The 23674-nt window shown below is 43.6% G+C and overlaps 1 protein-coding gene across 12 annotated transcripts in view; it reads left to right on the top strand.

The window, feature by feature from the left end:
• The window catches only part of LOC110950787 (ephrin type-B receptor 3), a 61425-nt gene extending 38448 nt beyond the window's left edge, over positions 1-22977 (top strand). The window contains exons 4-16 of one of the 12 annotated variants that reach the window (XM_022193623.2): positions 605-760; positions 1788-2123; positions 4750-4874; positions 5456-5618; positions 6167-6275; positions 7830-7882; positions 8119-8253; positions 10409-10656; positions 11223-11438; positions 12503-12652; positions 12940-13139; positions 16167-16322; positions 18478-22977. In XM_022193623.2, the coding sequence (XP_022049315.1) occupies positions 605-760; positions 1788-2123; positions 4750-4874; positions 5456-5618; positions 6167-6275; positions 7830-7882; positions 8119-8253; positions 10409-10656; positions 11223-11438; positions 12503-12652; positions 12940-13139; positions 16167-16322; positions 18478-18586 (2156 nt within the window). In that variant the 3' untranslated portion in view covers positions 18587-22977. Of the gene's footprint in view, positions 1-604; positions 761-1787; positions 2124-4749; positions 4887-5455; positions 5619-6166; positions 6276-7829; positions 7883-8118; positions 8338-10408; positions 10657-11222; positions 11439-12466; positions 12653-12939; positions 13140-16166; positions 16323-18477 lie in introns of all 12 variants that reach the window. The other 11 variants (XM_051947059.1, XM_022193564.2, XM_022193598.2 and 8 more) reach the window with 11 other exon arrangements.
• Positions 22978-23674: the final 697 nt, after the last annotated feature.

The raw sequence follows: 23674 nt of genomic DNA, 5'->3' as shown, positions 1-23674 counted from the left end.
CCAACAGAAAGTGAGCTATTTTGCGTTGAATATCAGATTTTGCCCATTTTTCTTTTTTTTTCTAGAGCGAACTCCTCCTAGGGGTAAACTCCAAATCACCTCAAATTCGGCCAGTACATAGAGGAGGCCTTAATGAACCAAAGTTATTAAAATCTTTTTCCAAAGTAAAAGGGCGTGTCCGTGGCGGCCTCTGGAATTTTGATCCTTCACCATGAAATTTCAAAGGCTGTGTAAATGCCCTGAACATGCTCCAATCGACCTGAAACTTTACATGTATGATCAGAGTCCTGCCCTGATCACATCCATATGATGAAATACACCCCCTGTCAAAAGTTGTAGGACAGGTTCGACTTTATTTGAATGAGACAGTGTCCTAAAACTTTTGACAGGGGGTGTAAATGCAGAATCATTTTAAAAAACATTGTAACCATTTTTATCTCCAAACTCCAGAATTAGAGCACAGCCCGTTTGTGATACATGGTAGAAATTGTTATACAGATTCCCGTTGCTTGAGGATTACTTTTCAAACCGCCGAGTTCAATGTCGCCATTCAAAATGGTTATTCACAGTTGTCTTTCCCCATCTTTCTCGCTCTTGCCATCAGCTTGCAGCCCTGGCACCTTCAAGTCCAAACAAGGGGATGGCTTCTGCCTGCCGTGCCCAGCCAACAGCCGTGCCAGCGCTGGAGCAGCCAGTGTTTGTTCCTGTCGAAACGGTTATTACCGCTCAGACACAGATGTACCTGACTCCCCCTGCACAAGTAAGTCAACACATCCTTCTACTGACTATACAGCATCAGCGTGTATTAAAGTCACAATTTTAAATTCTGTTAATGAAAACCTTTTTTTTCTCCTGTCAAAATCAGAACACGGTTCATACATCATGTTCAAACAGTAATCAAATGTGTTGCTAACCATAAAACAAAATTCTCAATTGTGTAGTGAATGTTCTTCAAACTTCCTTGTTTGAATTTTATCAGTCAGTGGCTGATAAAAGCTGTCAGGACAATGTTCCCACCGTGCCACACGGACGGCAAACAAGTCTGCTTGCTTTCCCAACGTTATTCAAAACTTTATCATGCAGCTCCTCCTCCTCCCGCCTGCTTGTAAAGTCTGCGTGTTCTTGATGCCTCCGCCCCTCGACAGGCAGAAAGTAGAGCAATTTTTCTAGTAGCGCTGCCTTCGTTAAGAGAAAACATACACACATCGGAGCAAATTCATTCAATAGTGAAGAGAGAAGGAGATGCTTTTTTTTTTTTCTGTTGCTGGGGTGGGGGACTGATTCTCCCACAGCACAGTGAGAGATAAGGCTTCGGTAATTGGATAAGAATTGCTAGGGCTCTGCCAATAGTTTGTCTTGCTCGTTGCCCTCAGCACTTTACACACACACACACACACACACATACACAGACACGCAGTGGAAATAAGCATGCAATTTGAATTTGAACTCCTGTCCTCCTTTTTCTGAAGAACTGCTGGAACAGTCTCTTATTATGTGGAAGGGAAAAAAAACGATCTAGTTAATGCATGAGAAATGTACTAATACCACAGCACAAGGAAAATTCTTGGGCCATGAATTGTGTTGATAGTAGCTAAGGAGTAATGAATGTATGTGTGTATAATGATATGTAAACTGTGTTTTCCAATATGAATCTTTGTCTATTGTCAGGATGCTCTGTCCTGTCACCAAGGCAAATTTATTTACACCTATTGTCCAAGGAGATTGAATTCATTCTCATTCCAAACCTATTTTCCTCATCTCATCCACGCTTTACCTCTCTTTTGCAGCTGTTCCATCTGCCCCACGCAGTGTCATCTCCAGCGTGAACGAAACCTCGCTCGTGCTGGAGTGGAGCGAGCCACGTGACCTGGGCGGCCGAGATGACGTCTTCTACAACGTTATCTGTAAGAAGTGTCTTCCAGAACGGGGAATGTGCTCGCGGTGTGATGACAACGTAGATATCTCACCACGCCACCTGGGCTTGACCCAGCGCCGCGTGGCAGTCCGTAACCTCCAAGCCCACACGCAGTACAGCTTCGAGATCCAGGCGGTCAACGGTGTCTCCAACAAGAGCCCCTATACACCTCAGTTTTCAGCAGTGAACATCACCACAAATCAGGCTGGTAAGTACAGCTGCAGCCTCGTGGCTACCTGTCAAAGTTCAATATTGAACTTGTGGGCAAAGCCAGCGTTCAAAGGCTGGAAAGAGATACAAAGGAGTGTCAGAGAATGCATTCTGCACTTAAGAAGTAGAGATCAATTTCTTGTATACATGTAGGAGTATATTACATATTTTCCTTTGAACAGGGATTGAGAAGGAAGACATTCTTCTGAATGAGCTTAGAAATGGACCTTTTTTCACACGCCCACAGCATGCTCTGTACTAACACCGCTGTAAATAGCAATAGCGAGGCAGTGTGTATTCAAAGTGTTGAACCCTCAGTATTCAAGCTGCCCACTGGTTCCAACCCACCACTCCTCCGGCTCACAGCAACAACAGTATCTAGGCCAATGTGGCAATCACTGCTGAGATGAAATAATTTCACGTATAGACGTTTGAAAAACAAAAACAGAATAAGTGAGAGGAGCAGTGAGTGATAAGCTACGGTATGTTTTATTTATTTAGGATGTTAAAATAATAATCAGGATTCATGATTTTTGGATTCTAAGACATTTTTTTGGGAAGTAAGCATATCGCTTTGCAATTACTTTGGAAATTTAGTCATTTTTGCAGGTTCAGTGTACCTTAAATGACCTCAATAAAGTGGAGCTTATGCTACACTTTTGTCCTTGTGAGTTGCTCTCTTCATTGAGGAGCTCACAGGGTTCTTAAGCTGCGCCTTCGATGTGTTTAGCCGCTATGTTAAATTTGCACTTTCGGCAGACTTAGACAACAGCAAGGATTATCCTTCGCTCCTCCCTCATCACCCGTCTCTTCTCTCCATGGCCTTGTCCTCCTCACCTCTAACCTTGTGTTCCTGCTCCTAAAGATGCTTTAGGAATGCCTTCTCTTTGTGGGTGTAGGACCCCAAGGCCCCACAAGGCCCTATGTGAGGGTGTCATTGTTTTATGAGGGGTCTAGCACTTGGCTGACAGGGATCCCTGTCCACCCTTGGGTGCTTGGGGTCAGTCGGGTGCAGAGAGAGCGATGAAGGGAAAGGACAGGGAAAGAGAGCATCGACTGTGATCAGATTATCTATTTGTGTAGTCCCAAGACCATGCCTGCATGCGCATTCACCTTTTAAGAAGCAAAATAAATAGTGGGGTGGTGATAAGCCCCAGGGGCCACCTCCATGGATACTGCAACGTCTTCTCCCGGAGGAGGGCCCCTAATCCCCTGGCTCGAGTAACCAGGGGATCTGCCAAGGAAGTATTGTCTTCTGGGGAGAAAGAGACGTGGAGAGATGGAATGGATGAGGCTGGCGGGGGGGTGGGGGGGGTGGGTGATGCTCAGGGGAGGGGAGCAGAGGATTGGGCAGCAAAGAAAGAGAGAGAAACAGAAGGTTGTCTGGTCACAAACACAAGCAGCAGGGGGAGAAAGGAAATGCAAGGAGGCGGATCAAAGAACTTAAAACTTGGGCTATAAGAGCTTTTAACAAAAACAGGGTGAGCACGGGTGTGGAGAAGACAGAGACACTGAAGCAGGTTTTATGTTTTATCTGAACTGCGTGTTGGATGCTGTCCAGACACACACAAATGCACATATACATACACACACCTTTCCACTGCTGTATGGTGGGTGTCAACCATTGTCTGTAATTTTTCTGACATCTGGCAATTTGAAATTCACCCCTACTTTAAGTCGTGATCAGTCAGTTGTGCAGAGATCAGAGAGGAGCGGGACACTTTACTCCTCTTCCTAGCTCATTCTGAGACACCATGACCTGGAGCTGGGTCAGAGAGGAGATGGAGGCCTTTGTTGCTGAAAAAGAAGATGAAAAGAAAAAAGCTGGAGAGGACTGTTAAAGGGGAAAAAGGGAAATTCAAGAAGGTGATTGCGTGAGTCCAGGAAAAAGCGAGAAACTTTGCTTTTGAAGAGCAGGTACCACTGGTGATAGATAGACCGTGGATGTTATGATACAAAAAGCAGTAGACTGAGAAGAGGGGCTGAGTCAGAGGTACAGAACAAGCCTGAACTTAGAAAAGAGGAAAAGAGAGACAGGGAGGCAGACAGCAGTTGGCCGTTAATAGGCACATGTGAACAAAGCATGGAAAGCTAAAGTGGGTGGAGTGCTAGTGTGTTTTTTACACACTGTGATTTGGTGTCCACAGAACAATGTATGTACATTTGTGCACATATTATATAAAGCATGCTAACTGTATAGTGCATGAACATTTTCCTATGTGTACAGTACATGTGTACACACCACATAATGCATATGATTTTGGTTCAGCAAGAAAAGTCTACATCTGTGTATGTTTGAGTCTCGGCTCGCCTGCAGTTGATGACTGACAGAGGAAACTGTGTGTACCAGAGACTTGTCCATCAGTTTTGCTGTTTGATTCTCTTGTCACAGGAGAATTAGACATCTCCTCTCCTTCCCCTAGGACTCTGGGAGGGAGAATTTGAGCATTAGTGGAGAATGGCTCTGCATACTAACTATTGGCCAAAGCTTCTCACAAAGCTCACAGGCTAAGACTTTGTATTTGGGCTTCTGTGGACACACAAAGGGCACGGAACTTCAAAAGACATAACACAGAAAACGATAAATAAAGCGGATTTTCTTTTATTTGTTTTGCCCTGTGCAGCTCCATCTGCAGTGCCCACAGTTCACCTGATGGCGGCCACAGCGAGCACCATGAGCCTGTCCTGGCTGCCTCCAGAGAAACCCAACGGAATCATTCTGGATTATGAGATTAAGTACCATGAGAAGGTAAGCGGCAATGTAAGTGAACGCCTCTAATTCAATCCAATTTCATTGACTAGAATGGGTCTCTGTTTCATCTGTGTTTCTGTAAATGTGCAAAACAATGCCTCTGCTGATAAACACATGGTTGCTGTGAGGCAAGTCATTTCCATTCTTGTGTGATCATCCTCTTCTACTTATTCCCCCCTTTTTTTCCCACCCCTCTATCCGCACAATCCTTTCCCATATTTTTATTTCGCTCTGCCCTTTTCTGAACCCCTCTTGCCCTTCTTCTTACCCGCCCCATCCTCTCTCATTTGTGCATTAAAAAGTCTCTGTATTTTCTAGAGGCCCAGAGTTGTGACTGGATCCGGCTTGGGGAAAGAACAAAGGCACTCAGTTCTGTTCAGATCTGTTTGTTGTGTTCTCCTGTCAGATTAACATACCGTCTACAGTCTGTCTCTAAATTTTTCTCTCTTGCTCTTGTCTCAGTATGTTTTTTCACCCACCTAGGATGGTAGCAGAAAAGTTGAGGATCAGAGAAGGGATTATGATGAGTGGAATAGCAACAAATGTGGTATTTTCCTCACTTTCTTTTCTGTTTGCAGGATCAGGGTGAGGCCATTGCCCATACCATGACTGCTCAACGGAGCAACGCCCGCATCGAAGGTCTCAAGGCTGGTACTCCTTATGTGGTCCAGGTCCGAGCCAGAACGGTGGCTGGTTATGGCCGATACAGCAGCCCGGCCGACTTTAGCACCAACCTGCAAAGTAAGTTATACCCATATCTACTTCATTACCCAGGGATATATTGGGGTATTTGTGGCTTAGCACCAATGCCTCTGTGATAGTGCTATGGATAAGCTTATGAACATAATGGAGGCTCAAAAGCTTACAGAGTTAGAAGCCAATATACCAATTTTTCATGGAAAGGAACTGAAATTCTTAAAGATAAAGTGACTTGTGATTTAATGAAAATCTACCTTTACCGGCATCAGCCTCACTCTTCCGCTACACTGTACTCATTGCTGAGCAGACAATGTAAAAGAATCCTGCAGCCTTTATTAATGTATTTATTATTCCCAAGTTGCTCCACATTTTTCTTAATACAGCCTAAGGAACACAAGGGCATGATTTGACTTATGTAAGCATGCTGCATGACTCTGTAGGAGCTATAATAGGCACAAATGTCTGTAGTAAAACTTATGGTACACACAGTGATGTGGTCTTTGGCTGCTGTACATTGGATTGCAGCGAGTGTGAGTGTGTGTTTGCAACAAGCTCTCTTTGTGACCACTTTTTCTCTTTTACCCCTAAAGCCGACCCTCCGAAGTCATTACAGGAGCAGCTCCCACTCATCGTTGGATCAGCCACCGCCACACTGGTCTTCATCATTGTTGTGGTGGTCATTGCAATCGTCTGCCTCAGGTCAGAAATACAACTCCTAAAAGAGTAAATGAGCAGCATGAATGAATATAGGATAACAGTGAGGCAAAATGCTTCTACATAAAATGGTAAAACAGCAAGGACTTACAGAAACATTTGTGCAAAATGTTTTTCCTTCAAGTTAAAAACAAAAAAAACAAAAACTGAGATAGCTTCAAATGTCAGCTTTGTTTGCATGTCCTCCAAACCACCCCAGAACAGTCTCAGCTGATTGCTGCACCACCTGTGAGGCCACTGAATGCCAGATTAGCCTTCTGAATCTGTAAATAGTAAACAGATTTGGCCAAAATGCTACTTTTCTCACTGGACACAGCATGGTGGAGCAGCTGTTGGGCCTGATAGGCCTGCCCTCATGGCCCAGCACTCCAAATCAACTGTGCGATTGCCCGACCACAAAGAACCCAGATGCGCCCCTGTCTGCTGAGCCCAATTGACTGGGAAGACGCGAGCGGCTGCTCATACCTTTCAAAAAGTCTGACACTGCATCTGCTGGGTCTAACCACACTCGTTTATCCTTATACCACTCATTTGTCAAGCAGCAAATGCAGTGCGTGTGTTTATATATGTGTGAAAGGTTGGCACCCACTGCTGACTGGCACCCACTGGGGTCCCTCCACAATCCAGTTCAGGCAGCGGCTGACAAGCGTGGGCATCGGTCACGCTAGACTGAATAATAATCTCCCTGGATCCCCCTCCTCTTCTCCCTCCTGCCTCTTCGCTCTCTTCTATTTTCACACCGCTACATTGTGTCTCTCTCAGGGTCTTGGCTTAGCCGCTGCCCTGACTGCCACAGAAGAAGAAGGAGAAAATAGTAATAATACAAAACACAGAGCTTCAGCATATACCAGAACAAAAATTTGAATTTAAAATAAGATGCAAATCACCATCGGGTATTTTTGCCCCGGTTACTGGTTAGACAACAAAGGAAGCGCATTAACATGTAATTTCAACAACCCAGCCCCCTATCTGTGCACCCCATCCCACCCCCACTACAGTGCAGGAGGGACATACGCAGGAAGGATAGGATATATAGAATTAGAGACATGGGTGAAACAGAAAAAAATGTGGATAAATGAATAGAATGGAACGACAGGATGACGGCAAGACAGCAAGATTTGGATTGAATTGAAATGAACAGTGTGATGTCTGTAGGGCGAGAAAGGCAAGACAGCTGAGCTTGCCGTTTGAGCCTTTGTCTCGGCTGCTCGTTTTGGGGGTACCGAGAGTGAATGGCTTTCACTTGCTGCCTCAGACAATGGTATGATATCCTTTTGTTTAGACTCTCGTTATAGTCCCCAAGTATGAATCATTTTACCACTTGGCATTGATACAATCTTTATCAGTGTATCCCTTGCTGCCAGCTCAAAAGAGACTAAACATCTTCACCAAGCCACATCGTGGTGTGACTGGATTGCATGCTACACCAGGCATTATTAGGGATCTGTTTTCTCCTTGCGCCTTTGTTCCTTTCCAGTATTTGGGCCCTGCTGTGTGGAACCCACGTGACTCAGTTTGTGTTTTCATCTTTCCCAACAGAAAGCAGAGAAATGGTTCAGAGTCAGAGTACACAGAGAAACTGCAGCAGTACAGTAAGTCTCTTTGCTAAGATCCTTATTCTTTTTGCTTTACTCTACATTCATACTCTACATTCAAACAGCTGTATTCCCAGCGTGATCTTTAAATGTACCACAAAAGAATTATGAAGGATCTTACATTTCTCAACACCATATTGATAAAAAATTAAGTTTTCACTACATTGCATAGTTGTATCTATTGTTCAAAGTTTGGTTGGCAGCATAGATTCACTTTCCTGTTCTTGCCACTGAATCCCCAATAGTGACGCCGGGAATGAAGGTCTACATTGACCCCTTCACCTATGAGGATCCCAACGAGGCAGTGCGCGAGTTTGCCAAGGAGATTGATGTGTCCTGCGTGAAGATCGAGGAGGTCATTGGCGCAGGTAACCCACCAAAGCTCCTGAGCTACAGGGGGAAGACTGCTAGTCACCTCCAGGCCATTCCGTTAGAGGACTTCACACCAAGCGGTACTTTCACTCAATTCATCGCTAGCCCTCTTCTTGCTCCCTCCCCTACCTCACTCGTCACCTCTTAGGAATCCTTTTCCAGTCTTAGAGATGTCCCCAGCACTCCCCTGTGTGTAAAACATTGTTAGCTGTATCCTCTTGAAGTTAGTGTTAGTCACAGTCCTAGCATCCTCACCATGCCATGTGCATTGAGAGTAGTTGTATTAGCTTTTTTGTATTGAGGATTATCATTTCTTCCATGTCCTAAAAAAGTAGAGCCCAATCCTGGAACTTGTGCAATGCAGTTTATGGAAATTGATTTAGTTTAAGTATGACACAGCAGTCATTTCTAACTGATTAAAAATCTTCTTGAATCTAATGGAAGCAGATTTCGGACAATACAACACTATAGCCCCATACAGATAGGATTTATTTCTCTAGGGGAGATTTTAATCCTGTCTGAGCCCATGTGTGTGTGAGAGTTTACTCTTATCTCCCCCAGTACTAATTACAGCGCTGATGTTTTTTGGCACACTTGTTGACCTTCTATTTCTTAACGTATTGTACAGATAAACACTCTTGAGTGTTTGCACATGGGCTTCCCAAATTCCAAGCATTCAATTTCAGCTGTCACCCCTATTTGACTTCTGTAGAGTTTAGTAAAATAATTTTACTTGTACATTGCTGACATACTGTTATTATTAAAAGTCCATGTAGAGATGCTACAGGCTTGTCAGATGGATAATGTCTATCTTATGTTAAACTATTTAATGTGGAATGTGTTCAGTTACACAAAGCAATTTCCAAGAGACACGGCTCTAATATATATCTGCTGCATCCCTCTATAATATTTAATCCCTCTGGAAGGCGCACAAGATATTTAACTGTTTGTAGTCCAGGATTGGCTGTCTCTGTCCCTGTCCACTTTTTAGTATCTTGAGAACCTCTTAGTAAAAAAAAAAAAAAAAGAGGGCTTCTACTTGATCACTATATTAGACCCTTGTCTTGGGCACACCTCATCCACTATGTGGTTGTATTTCCTGTTTTTTGTTTTTTTTAGAACCCCTCCCTACCATGATGTTGTAGACAGTGAAATATTTTATGTATTTGATATATTTGAAAGTAATATCTCTGCTTAAAAGCTGCAGGACTGTGTCCATGTGAGATTGAGTTTTTGTAGCATATGTATCTGACCCAAAATGGAGGACGTTGTGATGGCAGAGATGGGAATCCCCTACTACTGCTTCTGCTACTACCATTACTACTGCTACTACTACTACTACTACGACAGCTCTTCTACTGCTGAGGCTACTACTTGAAACCCGTCGCTTCCCAGCATTCGCCTTTAAAGTGACGAACCTTCAACCCCTGTCTTCCCTGTCCCCTTCCTCTCCTCTACCCCTTCCTCCATCCATCCATCCATCCATCCCTCCATCCCTTGCCCTCTCCCCCATGACTTCCCCTCCACCTTTGCACCGTGTTGACATGTATCACTCTCATCGCCTACTTGTTCTTGCATTCTCGCACACGCTTGGTGTAGACTCTAAACGTAAAGCGTCCACAACCCCCAAAGCCCCCAAGCTTCTGTCTCCACCCATCTCCTCCTCATGCGCCCGCTTCCCCAACCCCTCTGAAGCTTAGCACTGCCCCCCCTTATCCTCCCCGCCTCTCCTCTGTTCCCCTCAGCTTCACTCATCCTGTCATCTCGCTTTTCCCATTTTTTTGTTTTATTTTAACATGTTTTATTCTGTTCGACACCTCTCCACATCCCGCCATCATGCCTCTCACTCACCGTGTTGTGTCTGTTAATCCGTGACTTAACAGTACAAAGTCACTGTATGCACCCCTTCCATCACCATCCTTTGAGACTGGCCTAGAGTCCTGGCTTCTCTTGCAGTTCCCCCTGTCCCACCCCTCCTGCTACCCTTCCCTGGCTCCTTGGTTCTAACCAGTTAACTGTCCCCTCTCCCCTCTTCTCCCCCACTCTCCTCCACTCTTCCATCATGCCTCTCTTCCCTCCCTTTTTCTCTCGCTGTCCTTCCATCTCTCCTCTTTTGCTGTTTTTCTGGCTGTCTGACCTGGGCTCTCGCAGGAGAGTTTGGGGAGGTGTGCCGTGGTCGCCTGAAGCTGCCTGGCCGTCGGGAGATCATTGTAGCCATCAAGACTCTCAAGGTGGGCTACACTGACCGCCAGAGGCGAGACTTCCTGTCCGAAGCTTCCATCATGGGCCAGTTTGACCACCCCAACATCATCCGTCTGGAAGGTGTGGTCACCAAGAGTCGACCTGTGATGATTGTGACCGAGTTCATGGAGAATGGGGCATTGGACTCCTTTCTAAGGGTGAGCAAAAACAGGCACAAACAGATAAAAATAGCTCCAATGTTAGCTACTCTTAAAAAAGCATGTATTTGTGATTGTGTCATTAGCATATCTATTGGACAAATGAGCCCGTCCAAATCTGCTTGATCTGCTTTTTTAGTTGTCTCACTTTCTTTGGAGCCTTAACAGGTCTTTTTAAACTCAGCTGCAGAGCCCACAATGGAAATCTGACAACTGCTGCATTCAGGCAGTTAGTGACATTTAAAAAGAGCTCAGCCTCCAATGAATCTCTGCTTCAAAGTCACATCATACATTGTCTCCCAGAGAAAAAGAAGTGATACAAGGCGATATAGAGAAGAGAGAATAGAACATGGGCAGGCAGAATAGAGAAAGACATTAGAGTGTGAAATGATAGCAGATAAATGATGGAAGTAAGAGGACACATGCTAAGAAAGTAAGACATTGAAAATAGAAGGCAAAGTAGGACCAAAAATGTAAATAAGGGATAAACATGCATTCCTTTGAACATGCAACCTTTATCTACATTCAGATTTATCCTTGTCACTCTCTCTCTCTTCCTTTGCCAGCTCAATGACGGGCAGTTCACGGTGATCCAGCTGGTTGGCATGCTGCGCGGTATCGCAGCAGGCATGAAGTACCTGTCAGACATGAACTACGTGCACAGAGACCTGGCTGCCCGTAATATCTTGGTTAACAGTAATCTGGTGTGTAAGGTTTCTGACTTTGGCCTGTCCCGTTTCCTCGAGGATGACCCTACAGATCCTACCTACACCAGCTCACTGGTGAGTCAGCATGGATGTTACGTGTGCATGTGTTTCTTTGTTCATGTGTTCGTGTTTGAAGTCTACGTTTAAAGGCGCCACCTGCGACTTTTTAACATCAATACATCGTGGCTGATTTAATTTTAGCTACTTTCACAAATGAATTCTGAAGTCTATTCCCACATGGCATGACCAATCTGGGTAGACGGAGTTTTTCTTCTTGTCACTTTGGCACAGGGAAGTGGAAAATAGGACCAGCTGAAACAATAGAATAACGAACATATCACCGCAGTTAAATTTATTGCAGAATATAGGAAATTTTATAGTCACAATAATACCTCCAAAGGGCCGAATTATGGATATTGTGGTGGCTATGTACATTTTTTTACACTTAATCCGGATATGCTGCTGTGTTTTAAAGCTCTAGCAGATATCCAGAAATTTTCCTGCTGTCATTGAGTTTGACTATTATTGTGAACATTTTATAAAGATAGGCAGCCTCCTCCAATATTAGTTTGTGTGCTTTTTAGTTAGATTTCTTTTTAAACACGAAAAGGGCACTCTTCTTCCATTGCAACCCAGCTGGGATTTAGGGTGAGAGAAAAGTCACTTCCAGTTAAGCATTGCAAAAGAAAATAAGACCTGCAGCAATATCGGGGGAGTGAAAAATGACAAGTTTCTTGGTGACAAGAAGCTGTGTTGTTAATTTGTAAATTCTTTGCTTTGAGAGGCATTGCTAGTTTGAGATACCAATCATCGCCTGCAATTCAGTTTTTCTTGTCAGTCTATAAAAGGATTCTAAACTGACGATGATGTATTGATGTTGAAAAATACAGCAGGCAGCACATTAAATAGTCTTGAGATTTCACTTGTTTGTACATATCATTTTCCTATAATTCGTGCGACTAACCTCGTGTGTGTTTGTGGTGTTTGTGTTCTGTGGCATGCACCCATGTGTTGTGCATCAGCGCTTCCCTTGGAGTGTTTTTCTCACCCTCTCTCTCCCTCTTGTATGTGTGTGACTCTGTGTTTGTGCTCCATCCCTCCAGTATTTCATGCTCACCTACTCATTCGCATATCCACAGGGAGGAAAGATCCCCATTCGCTGGACGGCTCCTGAGGCCATCGCCTATAGGAAGTTCACCTCGGCCAGTGACGTGTGGAGCTACGGCATTGTCATGTGGGAAGTAATGTCATATGGCGAGCGACCATACTGGGACATGAGCAATCAAGATGTAAGACGATATGATGATTTTTTTCTTCCATGCACGGTCAAAAGTCATTCTCTTTCTCTTTACATACCCACCCACACCTACCACTCTGGCTCATATTTCTATGCATAACTTCAGGCTCTTTCCTCCTTTACCTCTGACTTTCCCATCATTTCCCCACCACAGCTCTTCTGCCCTCCCTTACTTTGCCCTTTTCATCGACCCATCTCTTTACCCGTGTTGTCCGTCCTCCCTCTACACCACACTCGGTGATTAGAAGTGATTGTGATTTCTCTGTTGTCCTTCCTCAGGTGATAAACGCTGTGGAGCAGGACTATCGACTGCCCCCACCCATGGACTGCCCCACGGCCCTACACCAACTCATGTTGGACTGCTGGGTGAAAGAAAGGAACCTGCGACCCAAATTCACCCAGATTGTGGCCACGCTGGATAAGCTTATTCGCAATGCTGCCAGCCTCAAAGTGGTCACCAACAGCACACAGTCCACTGGGTAAGTCCTCCTCATAGTATAGAAAAAGTATGTAGTTCACATCAAGTTCAGAATCAGTGTGAAAGCCCTGTCAAGCAAAACTTCTAAGCAGATACGCATTTGTTCTGTCCTAGGCTTTGTTTGTGACGTTGGATCTCATAGTTTCCCTGAGGTTTCTTGTTGAGTGCTGTTTTATATACAGAGATCAATAATGTCTAATTATGTACATTATTAATACTAGTGTGGATTGCTTTCTTTGTGGTTTTCTTAAGTTATGTCATGGAGGAGATTTGCAAGATGCTTGTAATAGACTGTAGTAACATGTAATTAGTTTATTGAATTAAATCACTTTACTTATTAGTAAATGTGAGCGCTGGCTAAGTCCATTCACCTGAGCGACACACAATGCAAATATCCCTTATCAAAGTTGATACAGTGCATGTGAGTCACTCTGACTCAGCTGTAACAACCTTTTAATGCTTATAAATCACAGATTTCTTCCCATACAACTCTTAAGTTCCCACAAATGCAGGCTGAGCCATTATGCAAATCCAAATTACCATCACTCAATAAAACCCTTAAAGCGGCCCCTCCACCTACCGGGAGCTCAATCAATGATGTCACATCTACATTTAGCTGAACTATCTTTCTTTGCAACCTGTTTCTTAGAGAGAATTTGGAGGATGGAAGGTGGTGGAGTTGGAGCGTCAAGGAGAGGGGGGGTGACCTACCTATCTGTCCCTGCATCAGGGTCTTTCTGTCTTGAGGGAGGGCCGCAGACAATCCTGGGTTGGGCTCATGGGGGAAACCAGGGTCTCGGTTGGCCACTGGAGTGACGTTCTTAGAAGATTAGGCTTGCGGTTAATTAGCTCGATTAAGGCGATGCAAAAAAGAGATAGGAGCGCCATTTAATTAGCCACTAACGAGATTTTAAACGGGCCAGCGGAGAGGTGGCCTCCTGCCGACAAACCTAACAAGGGAAGAGTGAGAGATGATGCAGTCGTCCTGGTCGGCACGGAAGGGTGGCTGGAGGTTAGCTAACACTGTCTGACATAAAAATCCTTTGGTGATGTTATTATATATACTTAACTGCAAATGTGTTTAACTTTCTACCGTTAAGCTTCTTCTGTAAATACAGAGATTCGCACCTCAGACATCAACCACATCCAAAGTCCTTAAGAGACACTCTGAGAGCCCTAATCATTCATCGCCATCACGGCTTGGCCTATAGCAATCTCACTAGCTTGCCCACAGTATTATCCAGCTTTCCTGGTGTGTTTCTGCGCATTCCTCACATGTGGCCTGCAATATTCTTGACCCAACTTTAGCGAAGCAAGACCAACAATAGTCCATTAAGAGAAGCCAGAGTCTGGTGTTAACGACAACCCAAGGCCTCAGGCTCCGAAGCACAGGCCTTATTAAAAATCACTCCATCTACACCACTCAATGGAGCCTCTGTATCACTGTTATTAACTCCCCCTCCATGCCTTTTCTCTTTCCTCCTTCTTTCTCTCTCCATTCCTCTTTTAATTGTTAATGAATCTAATGCCATCAAAAAGGATGACAGGGTTCAACAGAGCAGAGAGGAGAGGAGACAGTGCTGCTCTTTCTCTTTGCCTGCTCCCTCATCTGTTTCTTCTCCTTCACCTCCCTGCACCTCCCCATCATCCTCCTCTCCACCTCAGCCTCCTCTCTTGTTCATCCGCTCTACTTCACTCTGAGTTGTTGTGCCACTTTTATTAAAACTCCCAAGGTGGCCCTCTCTATCTGCAGCATTGATCAGCAAAGGAGGTTAGCTTATTTTTTAGAAAGGCCGTTTTGGGCTGCCAACAGGTGTGCAGGAACGTGCAAAATACACTAAAGGCAATTTTTAGTTAAGCAGTTTAAGGAAATGTCACACAGCAAAATGCATTCATACACAAAGAAATGCAGTCAAACACGCATGTAGGTTTTGTGAGTCATTTTTTCCACAGTATCATGAGTCAGTCCTAATGTGCAACCACACACACATGTGAACAACATCTGTGTTTACATTCCACGGATGCTTATCCCTTTTTATGAAGCATTTTCCGAAAATGTCTTTCCACGTCTATGGGACTCTGCTGCATGCATCCTTTTGTGAAACCAACGTTGCGTAGAGATCCAAAAACATAGTATGCCTAAACATTCAGAAATACCCTATTCAATGTACTGTAAATGCAAAAATGATATGGTAAAGTGCATATGGCTTATAGCGTGCTGGTTACCTTCATGTTCGTACAGACGACCCAAATTTGATTTGAACTGACCAGCAAAACCACACGGAATCCAATCTTCCCAGATCAGATTTAAACCACATTTGTACGTGGTTTAAAAGTGCAACTCAGTACAACCGCACAGATTGAATTTCAAGTTTTCTTTTCTGTCGCGTCAGTCCCAGCGCAACACACTGACATGATTTTGCAACATGAAGAATTGGAACCAACAAACAAGCGGAAAACTGTTGAAAAGGCTCTGTGAGAGTTTGTGGTGGAAACATGGCACAATCTGCATTTTTACACACTCATGCTGCCAGATCAGTGCATTCAGGTGTTCTTAGTGCAATGTTCACTTTGTTAATGCCACACTTGTTGTTGTAATGGTATAAAATAATAACAAAAATCTGCTATAGTGATTCTCTGTCAATTACATTGTGGATATAGAGCTCTGATACCCGCTCTGTGAATACACACCACCTTGCCTCACCAGCTGCAGCCCCAACATCCACCACCCAAGCCTCCAGCCAGTCTCTCCACAGTCATTAAAGTGCCCCAGCCCCCCACCCACCCACCCTGTACGCCCCCCTCCCACCTCTTGCACACAACTCCTTACATGTGGAGGAGAGGAGACGAGGGGGAGAGGAGAGGAGAGGGGGAGAAAAAGAGGAGGAGACGCAGAGAAACGGAGAGGTGGCGCTCGGCAGGGGTGCATTTGGGGGTGAGCCCGGCCGGTAGAGGCAGCAGAGTGACGACCTTAACCCTCTCTCTCTGTCTCTCTTTCTCTCTCGTCCCTCCCCCTCTCCTGATGTAGGGTATCCCAGCCCTTGCTTGACCGCTGTGTGCCAGACTATACCACTTTCACCACTGTGGGGGACTGGCTGGATGCCATCAAGATGAGCCGCTACCGTGACAACTTCGTCAACGCCGGATTTGCTTCCTTTGACCTGGTGGCCCAGATGACAGCAGAGTGAGTGGAGCTAATCAGGCCTAACAAGTGATTGACTGGGCTGAGTTTGAGAGTCAAATTAGTGCTATACAGATTGACCTTGGGGGAATAAAAATAGCTTTGTGGCAAAATTAAACATGATAAGATGTGGGAAAGTGGCCTCTGATAGACACATATGTCAAATGCAAAACAAATACAAAGCATTCAAAATAAAGCACATTTTACCGTGGTAGCACATTAAGCAGACATTCAAGTGCAAATGCAGTTATTGTGCTATAAAAACAAACCTTCCCTTGAAGATATACAGTATCAGGCTTTTTTGCATAGCATTTTTCAGCGCTTATAACATTAATTTTAAAAAGCAAAATGTGAGATATATGGGTGAAATAAATAGCCAAGAAGGATGAGGGAAAGATCGTCCAGGGCAAAGAAATCAAAAAACTACATAACATCTTCTATGCTTTTATTGCAACTTGGAATATAATTGACCAATCTTTATAGGCAGAATAGATAGGATCATGTAATCAGCAGCAAAAAAATCAGATCAACAATACACAATTTCCCAATATAACGCAACTGTCTCTGCAAGATCTTGCAGCTGCTTCCTAAGCTACGATCCCCACTTGATGACCCATCTTACAAACAGGAAATGATACAATGGAAGTCATGGAAATTGTTGGCCAGTGATGAGCAAATAAATGAATTGGGATTATTATGATAAATAAATCATTCTCATTAGCTACATAATAGGCAATGGAGGTGGGGGTAATTTGTTTCAATTTGGCTAGGCTGACAGGTGTGGTGTACTGTGGCTCTGTGTTGCCCTTAATGGCCAGTAATTCCTCTAATGGTGGCCATTTATTATCATTTCATCCTCCGTTGCTGTGCTGATGGGGATAGTGAAATGCGAAAAAAAAAACAAAAACACACCATTTATGTGTGTGAAGTTGCAGTGATACACCCCGATTTGGCTCTAGAGAGGACAGATGTGCAGTGTGAATGTGTGTCTCAGAGTGTGTGTGTGCGCGCGCACATGCACATACTCAGTGCATATGTGTGTGTTTGTCCACTTAGGTACACACCTTTGTTCTCAAATGGACAGCGACACAATGTCAACCAGACAAGCAGAGTGTATGGTGTCTGCGTGTAATATTAGATTATCCACTGTTTGTGTGTGTGTGAGAGTGAAAGCAGAGGACGCAGACAGTGGCACAGCCCCAGCAGCCAGCTAATCGCTGCCCCAGACGACGTCCTCGGCTATCGACTGGGGAAATCAAACAAGCGAGCGGAAAAGAGAGGTTCTCGTGATATTACTGTGCAGTGTTAAACCAACATGGCCACAGTGATTAGATTATGCAGTCTGATTAATGGCGAACAAAGCCAGTGTGCTCTCCCAGGCCTTTTTAAGAGTGTAGTAATGTCAACTGTATGTCAACAATTAAATATTGGTGTGAGTTCTTTGCTCAAACACTAATTTGCATTTTCCAGTCTTTGATGTACTAGTTTACACACACACACACACACACACACACACACACACACACACACACACACACACACACACACACACACACACACACATCCCATAAACGTGTGTATATAATATTATATATATGAAGAATGCTGTGCAACAGTGGGTAGCTTAAAGCTGATTTGCTGACACACAGACCCATTCTAAGTATGAATGACAGGCTACTAGCTGAGTAATCTGTCTAATATTATGCGAAAAATAAATAAATAAATAAATGAAGAATCTTTGCTTCGCTGTTTTTCCGGTAAAGTGACAGGCTGGTGTGGACTCTGTGAAATCTGCCAGCTGCCACACACAGTAGTGAAGTTTGCTCTTTAATCATTAACTATCATTATGGCCTTTTGACTCCCTTCCTCTTGCCCACCTGCTGGGTAACAGAAGTACGCTACATTAAGGACTAACGCTCACGATAGCTGGATGAGTGTCCCCATTTTGTTAACATACTCTCAGGAAGCCATTTCATGGGCGATTGCCAAGGTGACGCCTGTCCCTTGTTCCCGGTCGGTAGCAAGTGCATTCACTTGCGGCGAAAAGAGAAATTTGCACTTCACCTTCAAACATGTGATGTTTGTCTACTTTTGTTTGTTTTTTTTTCTTTTATCACTGGGCCACCTGTCCTTATTTTTTTTTCTTCTCGTTCCACAGGGACTTGCTGCGAATAGGGGTAACGTTGGCCGGCCATCAGAAGAAGATTCTTGGTAGCATTCAGGACATGAGACTACAGATGAACCAAACACTTCCTGTCCAGGTGTGAGCGGCGGGAGACACAGACCGATGCAGTCAAAGGACAGCTAGACAGGAAAAGAGGGGGAGAAACTGTGCCAGAGAGGGCCACTGGAAAACCCTAGCTGCCTGATCCATCTCTGCCAATTAGACACTACGAAACTGGCTTGCAGTGCCTCTGAATATATTTTTTTCTTTATTTCATTACCACTTACATTTCCTGTTCCTGCTTTTTTTGTTGTTGTTGTTATTCGTCATTTTTTCTTTTTCCATCCAAGCAGAAATTGTGTGTTTTTGAAAGAGGAGAAAGAGTTACCCCCCTTATATCCCATGCGTGCCTCACCAGCTCTGGAGTGGGTTGATGTTTGCATGCATGTGTGTTTTTAGTGAGGTTGGAGTTAGTCATGTAACTGAATAGTCGAGCTCTGATTCTCACACAAGAGCCCCTCCCCTTGACGCCTCGACCCGGCTCTGCTGGCTGTAATGCATAGTGAAGTGAATAAGTCTTCACAACACAAGGCAAAAAATAAAAAAATAAATAAATGGATAAAAACAGATGTGATTCAGACCACAGGAGATAGAGGACAATTCTTCCCCTGATAGAAGTTGTTTTATTGTGCACGTGTGTTGTTCTCCATCTTCATATTGAAGGTGCGTTATGTAAAAGGGCACTTGCTGGAGAAAGGGTGAGGTGGTGGAGGAGGAGATAAGATGGGCTGCGGTCAAAGGTCAAGAGGATAAAGAGGTCAAGAAGGTCAAAGTCGGGCAGCCGCATTTTTTTGGATGCTTGTGTTGTGGCTGCTGGATCTTCAACAGGTCACCTGACGACCTCTTCGCTCTGACCTGCGGTGACTCAGGATAGTTCCACAGTTCGGGAACACCTGCTCATCAGCTGTGTTTTTACACATAAAAATGTTCTTATTTTTGTTTGTCCACACTACATTTTTTTTTTTTTTTGCTTTCTTACACACCTTTTGTGGGAGATTTGTAGTTTCAAAATGGCCGGTCAAACTGAAGTACCCCCCCTCCCTCCTTCCCCTGCTGGACACTTGATGTGATTATGGGGGAGACAAGGACTGTGGCAACAATATAGACAGACCCCTTGGCCTTTTGTGTGCATTTTTTGTATGCGTGTATGCGTGCGCGTATGTGTGATGAAGCGTGCCTGGATGTGCGGGTGTGTCAAGTTGCACACAAGTATACTGTACAATACAGCTTCCGCTATTTGCCACCATGGAGAATTAACGCATGAACTGAACTGTGATAAGGAGCAAATATATCTGAAACAATTACTCTATATTCTGTGGACAACTGTTAAACATTCTTTTTTATTGAATCCAAAAAATGGACTTTGGACTTACACACACACACACACACACACACACACACACACACACACACACACACACACACACACACACACACACACACACACACACACATACATATATATATATGGACATACATATATATGTATGTCAATATATATGTATCATGCAGAAACTGAGAGCAACCATGATGAACACTTTAATTTCAACTTAATATTATCTGGATTTAGAAATAATCAAAATCCTTGTTTTAATTTTTTGACATCCTGCCCTATGTATTTATTTGTACCTCGCCCACCGACCCACACCCCCCACCACCGCCGCCACCAACACCAACACAGATGGACTTTAGGTTGTTTGGGACAGTGGACTTGGAACAATCAGAAGGAAGAGAAACTCCAAGAGGATTTCACCTATTGAATTGATGATTATTAAACTAAAAGAAATTGCATATAAATTGGATATTGTATTTTTGTTGTTGTTCTAAACAGCCTGTACATGTTTTGTAACAAAAAATAAGATAAATAACAAAACAAAAAAAAAAATGGTGTTTTGACAAAACGGGAGTGTCGTTGTGAAATGTTTGATTCAGAGTGAAATTATCAGAGAAGGACGATGGGAGAGAAGAGGGAAAGTTGGAAGTAGAATGGAAGAGATGAACACCGCCCATGGTTAGACCGTCGGTAATGACGTGCCACCCTTTTTTTCTTTGCTCGCACACATTGTTGTCTGAGTTTGCGTAGGCGTGCTAAAATTTGTGTGCGCCACCTGAGCTGCAACTTCCCCGATCCATTCTCATTCCCAACATAAAGAGCATTTGTGAAGCATTGAACTGTTACTAATCGTCTTCCGGGCACATTATTTCCGACTCCTGCAAACAACTCAAATGTAGTTCAACCCACATTATGTAGGACTGTGAAGAGGTTATTAGGGAGACGGTTCGGAGATAATGTCGTGTCAAACTAGTCGGCCCACCTGCCAAGCATTCCGGTTTGCTTGCAGGTGGAGCTCCATCACACGAGCTGCAGTTTGCCACCCCTGAAAAAGGAATCTTTATATTAATTTTGGATGCCTGATGACATCAGCCGATGAAAATGACCCATTTTGGCGAATCAGGGTACGTGTTTTTAAAGGTTGATTAATGTCCATTGTCAAATAAATAAACTGAAAGATTGAAAGCTGTCTGAGGAGAAGCCTACTGGTCTGCTAGGTCGATTAATATGAGCATGCAGCAAGCGCAGACATAAGGCAGGCTGACCTATCATTATCTCTCTTCATTTCCTGTCTGGCCTGCAATCATCCTGTCTCTGCTCGGGCTGCTGCGTGATTAGTACAGTGCAGGATCAACAGCCTTGGCATGCAGACAGTCAAAATCGGCAGCCAGCCCTCATCTTAACCGATAGCAGCTGCATCACTGAGACCGTGCTATTTGAGCGCGTGTTTGAAGGTGGTAGGATTAAGGAACTGCGGCTGCATCTCTGGTGTGATTTTCTTGACAGTCTCCATATTGTTTGGGTTGGAGCTTATCAATGCAATATGTGAATATTATTTCAGTGCGCAATGAAAAGGTGAAGTTAGCTTCCATGCAGTGCTTCTCACTAGTTTGTCAGCCTCTCTTAAGTTCCTCCAAAAGAGGAGGATATTATGCAAAACAACAGTGTGTTTCCTATTTTACATTGTTTCTTCTTATTCCACATGCAGATGTTTTCATTACTGCTAGTACACTCTATGAAGGGCTTACTAACCTGTAACAGTTGTAGTACACAATCAAGTAGTGGTTTAACAGTTGTGTACAATACATTAAATGAGTCTCACTTCCTTTCTTCCTATCATTTTCCTCAAAGTGATCAGCTCATATTTATCACATGACCGCTCCGAATCAGGAGTATTGGCAACAACATTTCAGTCTGCGCAAATAATTTGATTCCCTCCAAAGCAAAACGGCATTTTGATTGGAAAAAGTGCCCCATTTGGAAATCACAGAGGAGCAGAATTAATGCAATCAGGATCTCACTTTTGCCTAAAGTTTCTTGAGAATACGCTACGTTGCTGCCTCGTCCTCCTCTCGGCTCAATCATTCAATCAGCTAAGCCCCTCTGTTGCAAACTCGCATGTGGCACCAAACAAGACACAGTTGATGAGCATAAAAATAGAGAAAAAAACGGAGGGGGAAGAAAGGGGCTAAATACAATCAGATGGCAGACATGCCCACTCATGAGAAATGGCAGTTTGGAGCTTGCATCAACTACTGATGAGGTGCACATGGTGTTCTGGGGTCTGGAGTTGTTCACCAAAGTCAACTCGCCATGAGTGATGAGCTCAACTGGCAGCGTTGCACATATTTAAAAGATTAAACCGCCACCACTTCAACTGCAAACAATTAATCTTTAAGTGGATTTTTCACACATTCATGAGAGTGTTTCATATTTAACGTTCACAGAGGGGGAAAGAAACTTGCTCTCCTGTGTTTTTTGTTCATCCATCTGACTGCATGTCGCTGAAATTAAGATGGATTGCGTTTATGTGAGCTTGTGTGTGTGAGAGAGAGCATTATATACAAAAACAGTTTGATCAGCAGTGTTTAGGCTTTGCCAGTTGTTATATATTTGTGTGCCAATAGGATTCAGACTATCCTAACATTCCTTACACCTTTCTTTCCCCATTTTACATCCTCTGCTGATCATCGTGGATTCAACCCATCCTCAGTTCCGACTCTCTCTAGCTTTTCCTTTACTTCTGTTTGTCTGTTGGAATAAATGTATACAGTACTGTCTCTTCTTCTGTCTTCTAACAAGTTCAGCACACATTTTTTTCGGTCACTGCAAAAACCCGCTTCATTAAATGTAAGTGACATGTTTTCCTGAGAGTACTGTACATGTTTAGTGAAATTTGGGGGGTGGGGAGGTGATACGGGGAGAGGAAAAGAGAAAATGTAATTGTTAATTCTTCTGGGTTTTTTTTTTTTTTGGGAAAAGCATTGAGATGTATTTAATGATGCAGACATACACAACAAATTACTAAAAAAAAAATGATGCATTCTTGTAGAAATATTTTTAAAAGACCCTTTTGCAATTAAATTATTTAAGAAATGTGACCTGATCTCCTGGCTCAGTCTTTGTGTCGTGTTTTGAATCGATGATTCGTCTCTGAGGACTACCATGCCAACTCATGATCACACACATTTTATCCAGTCAAGTAATTGCCCATGACAAGCACATTCAGTTTCTTTTATGGCCATCTTTTACTCCTTTAATCATGAGCATCACAATAACATTTTTTGTCCCATAACTCATGCAACAACCTGCTTCAGATAAACATCTCACTCTCCTGGATTTAACTGCACATTTCTGCATTTGTCTGCAGCGTACCTGTCAGGCGGAACTGTTCCTTTTACATCCAAAACTCCCTGATTGCATATTTGTGTTTCAGACAGGCTTAAAGTGTACTACTGCCTTGACTGCTGTGGAAAAGCCTGTGGGCCTTTAGAGTAACATTAATGTTTATAGAAATATGTTTATTTTGTTTGGTATCTTCATTGCTACAGGCAACAAATGAGCTGGTATTGATCCTTGGGAGAAGTTACTGAGAGTTCATCTATTCCTAATGTCCCTTAAGTGCAATTATTTAATTTGCTACTATAAAAACACCACTTGCAGGAAGCAGCAAATATAGCTGTGACAGAACTGAAGTGAATGACACACCTGTCTAGATCCACAAATATAGCTGCATCTATCCAAATCACACAGAAGTTACCATCATTGCTTGATTGATTCACTCTGAACCTATCAAAT

Source organism: Acanthochromis polyacanthus, chromosome 4 (genome assembly GCF_021347895.1).
Source record: "Acanthochromis polyacanthus isolate Apoly-LR-REF ecotype Palm Island chromosome 4, KAUST_Apoly_ChrSc, whole genome shotgun sequence".
Classification (NCBI taxonomy): Eukaryota; Metazoa; Chordata; class Actinopteri; family Pomacentridae; genus Acanthochromis; species Acanthochromis polyacanthus.
This window is presented reverse-complemented; position numbering and strand designations above follow the sequence as displayed.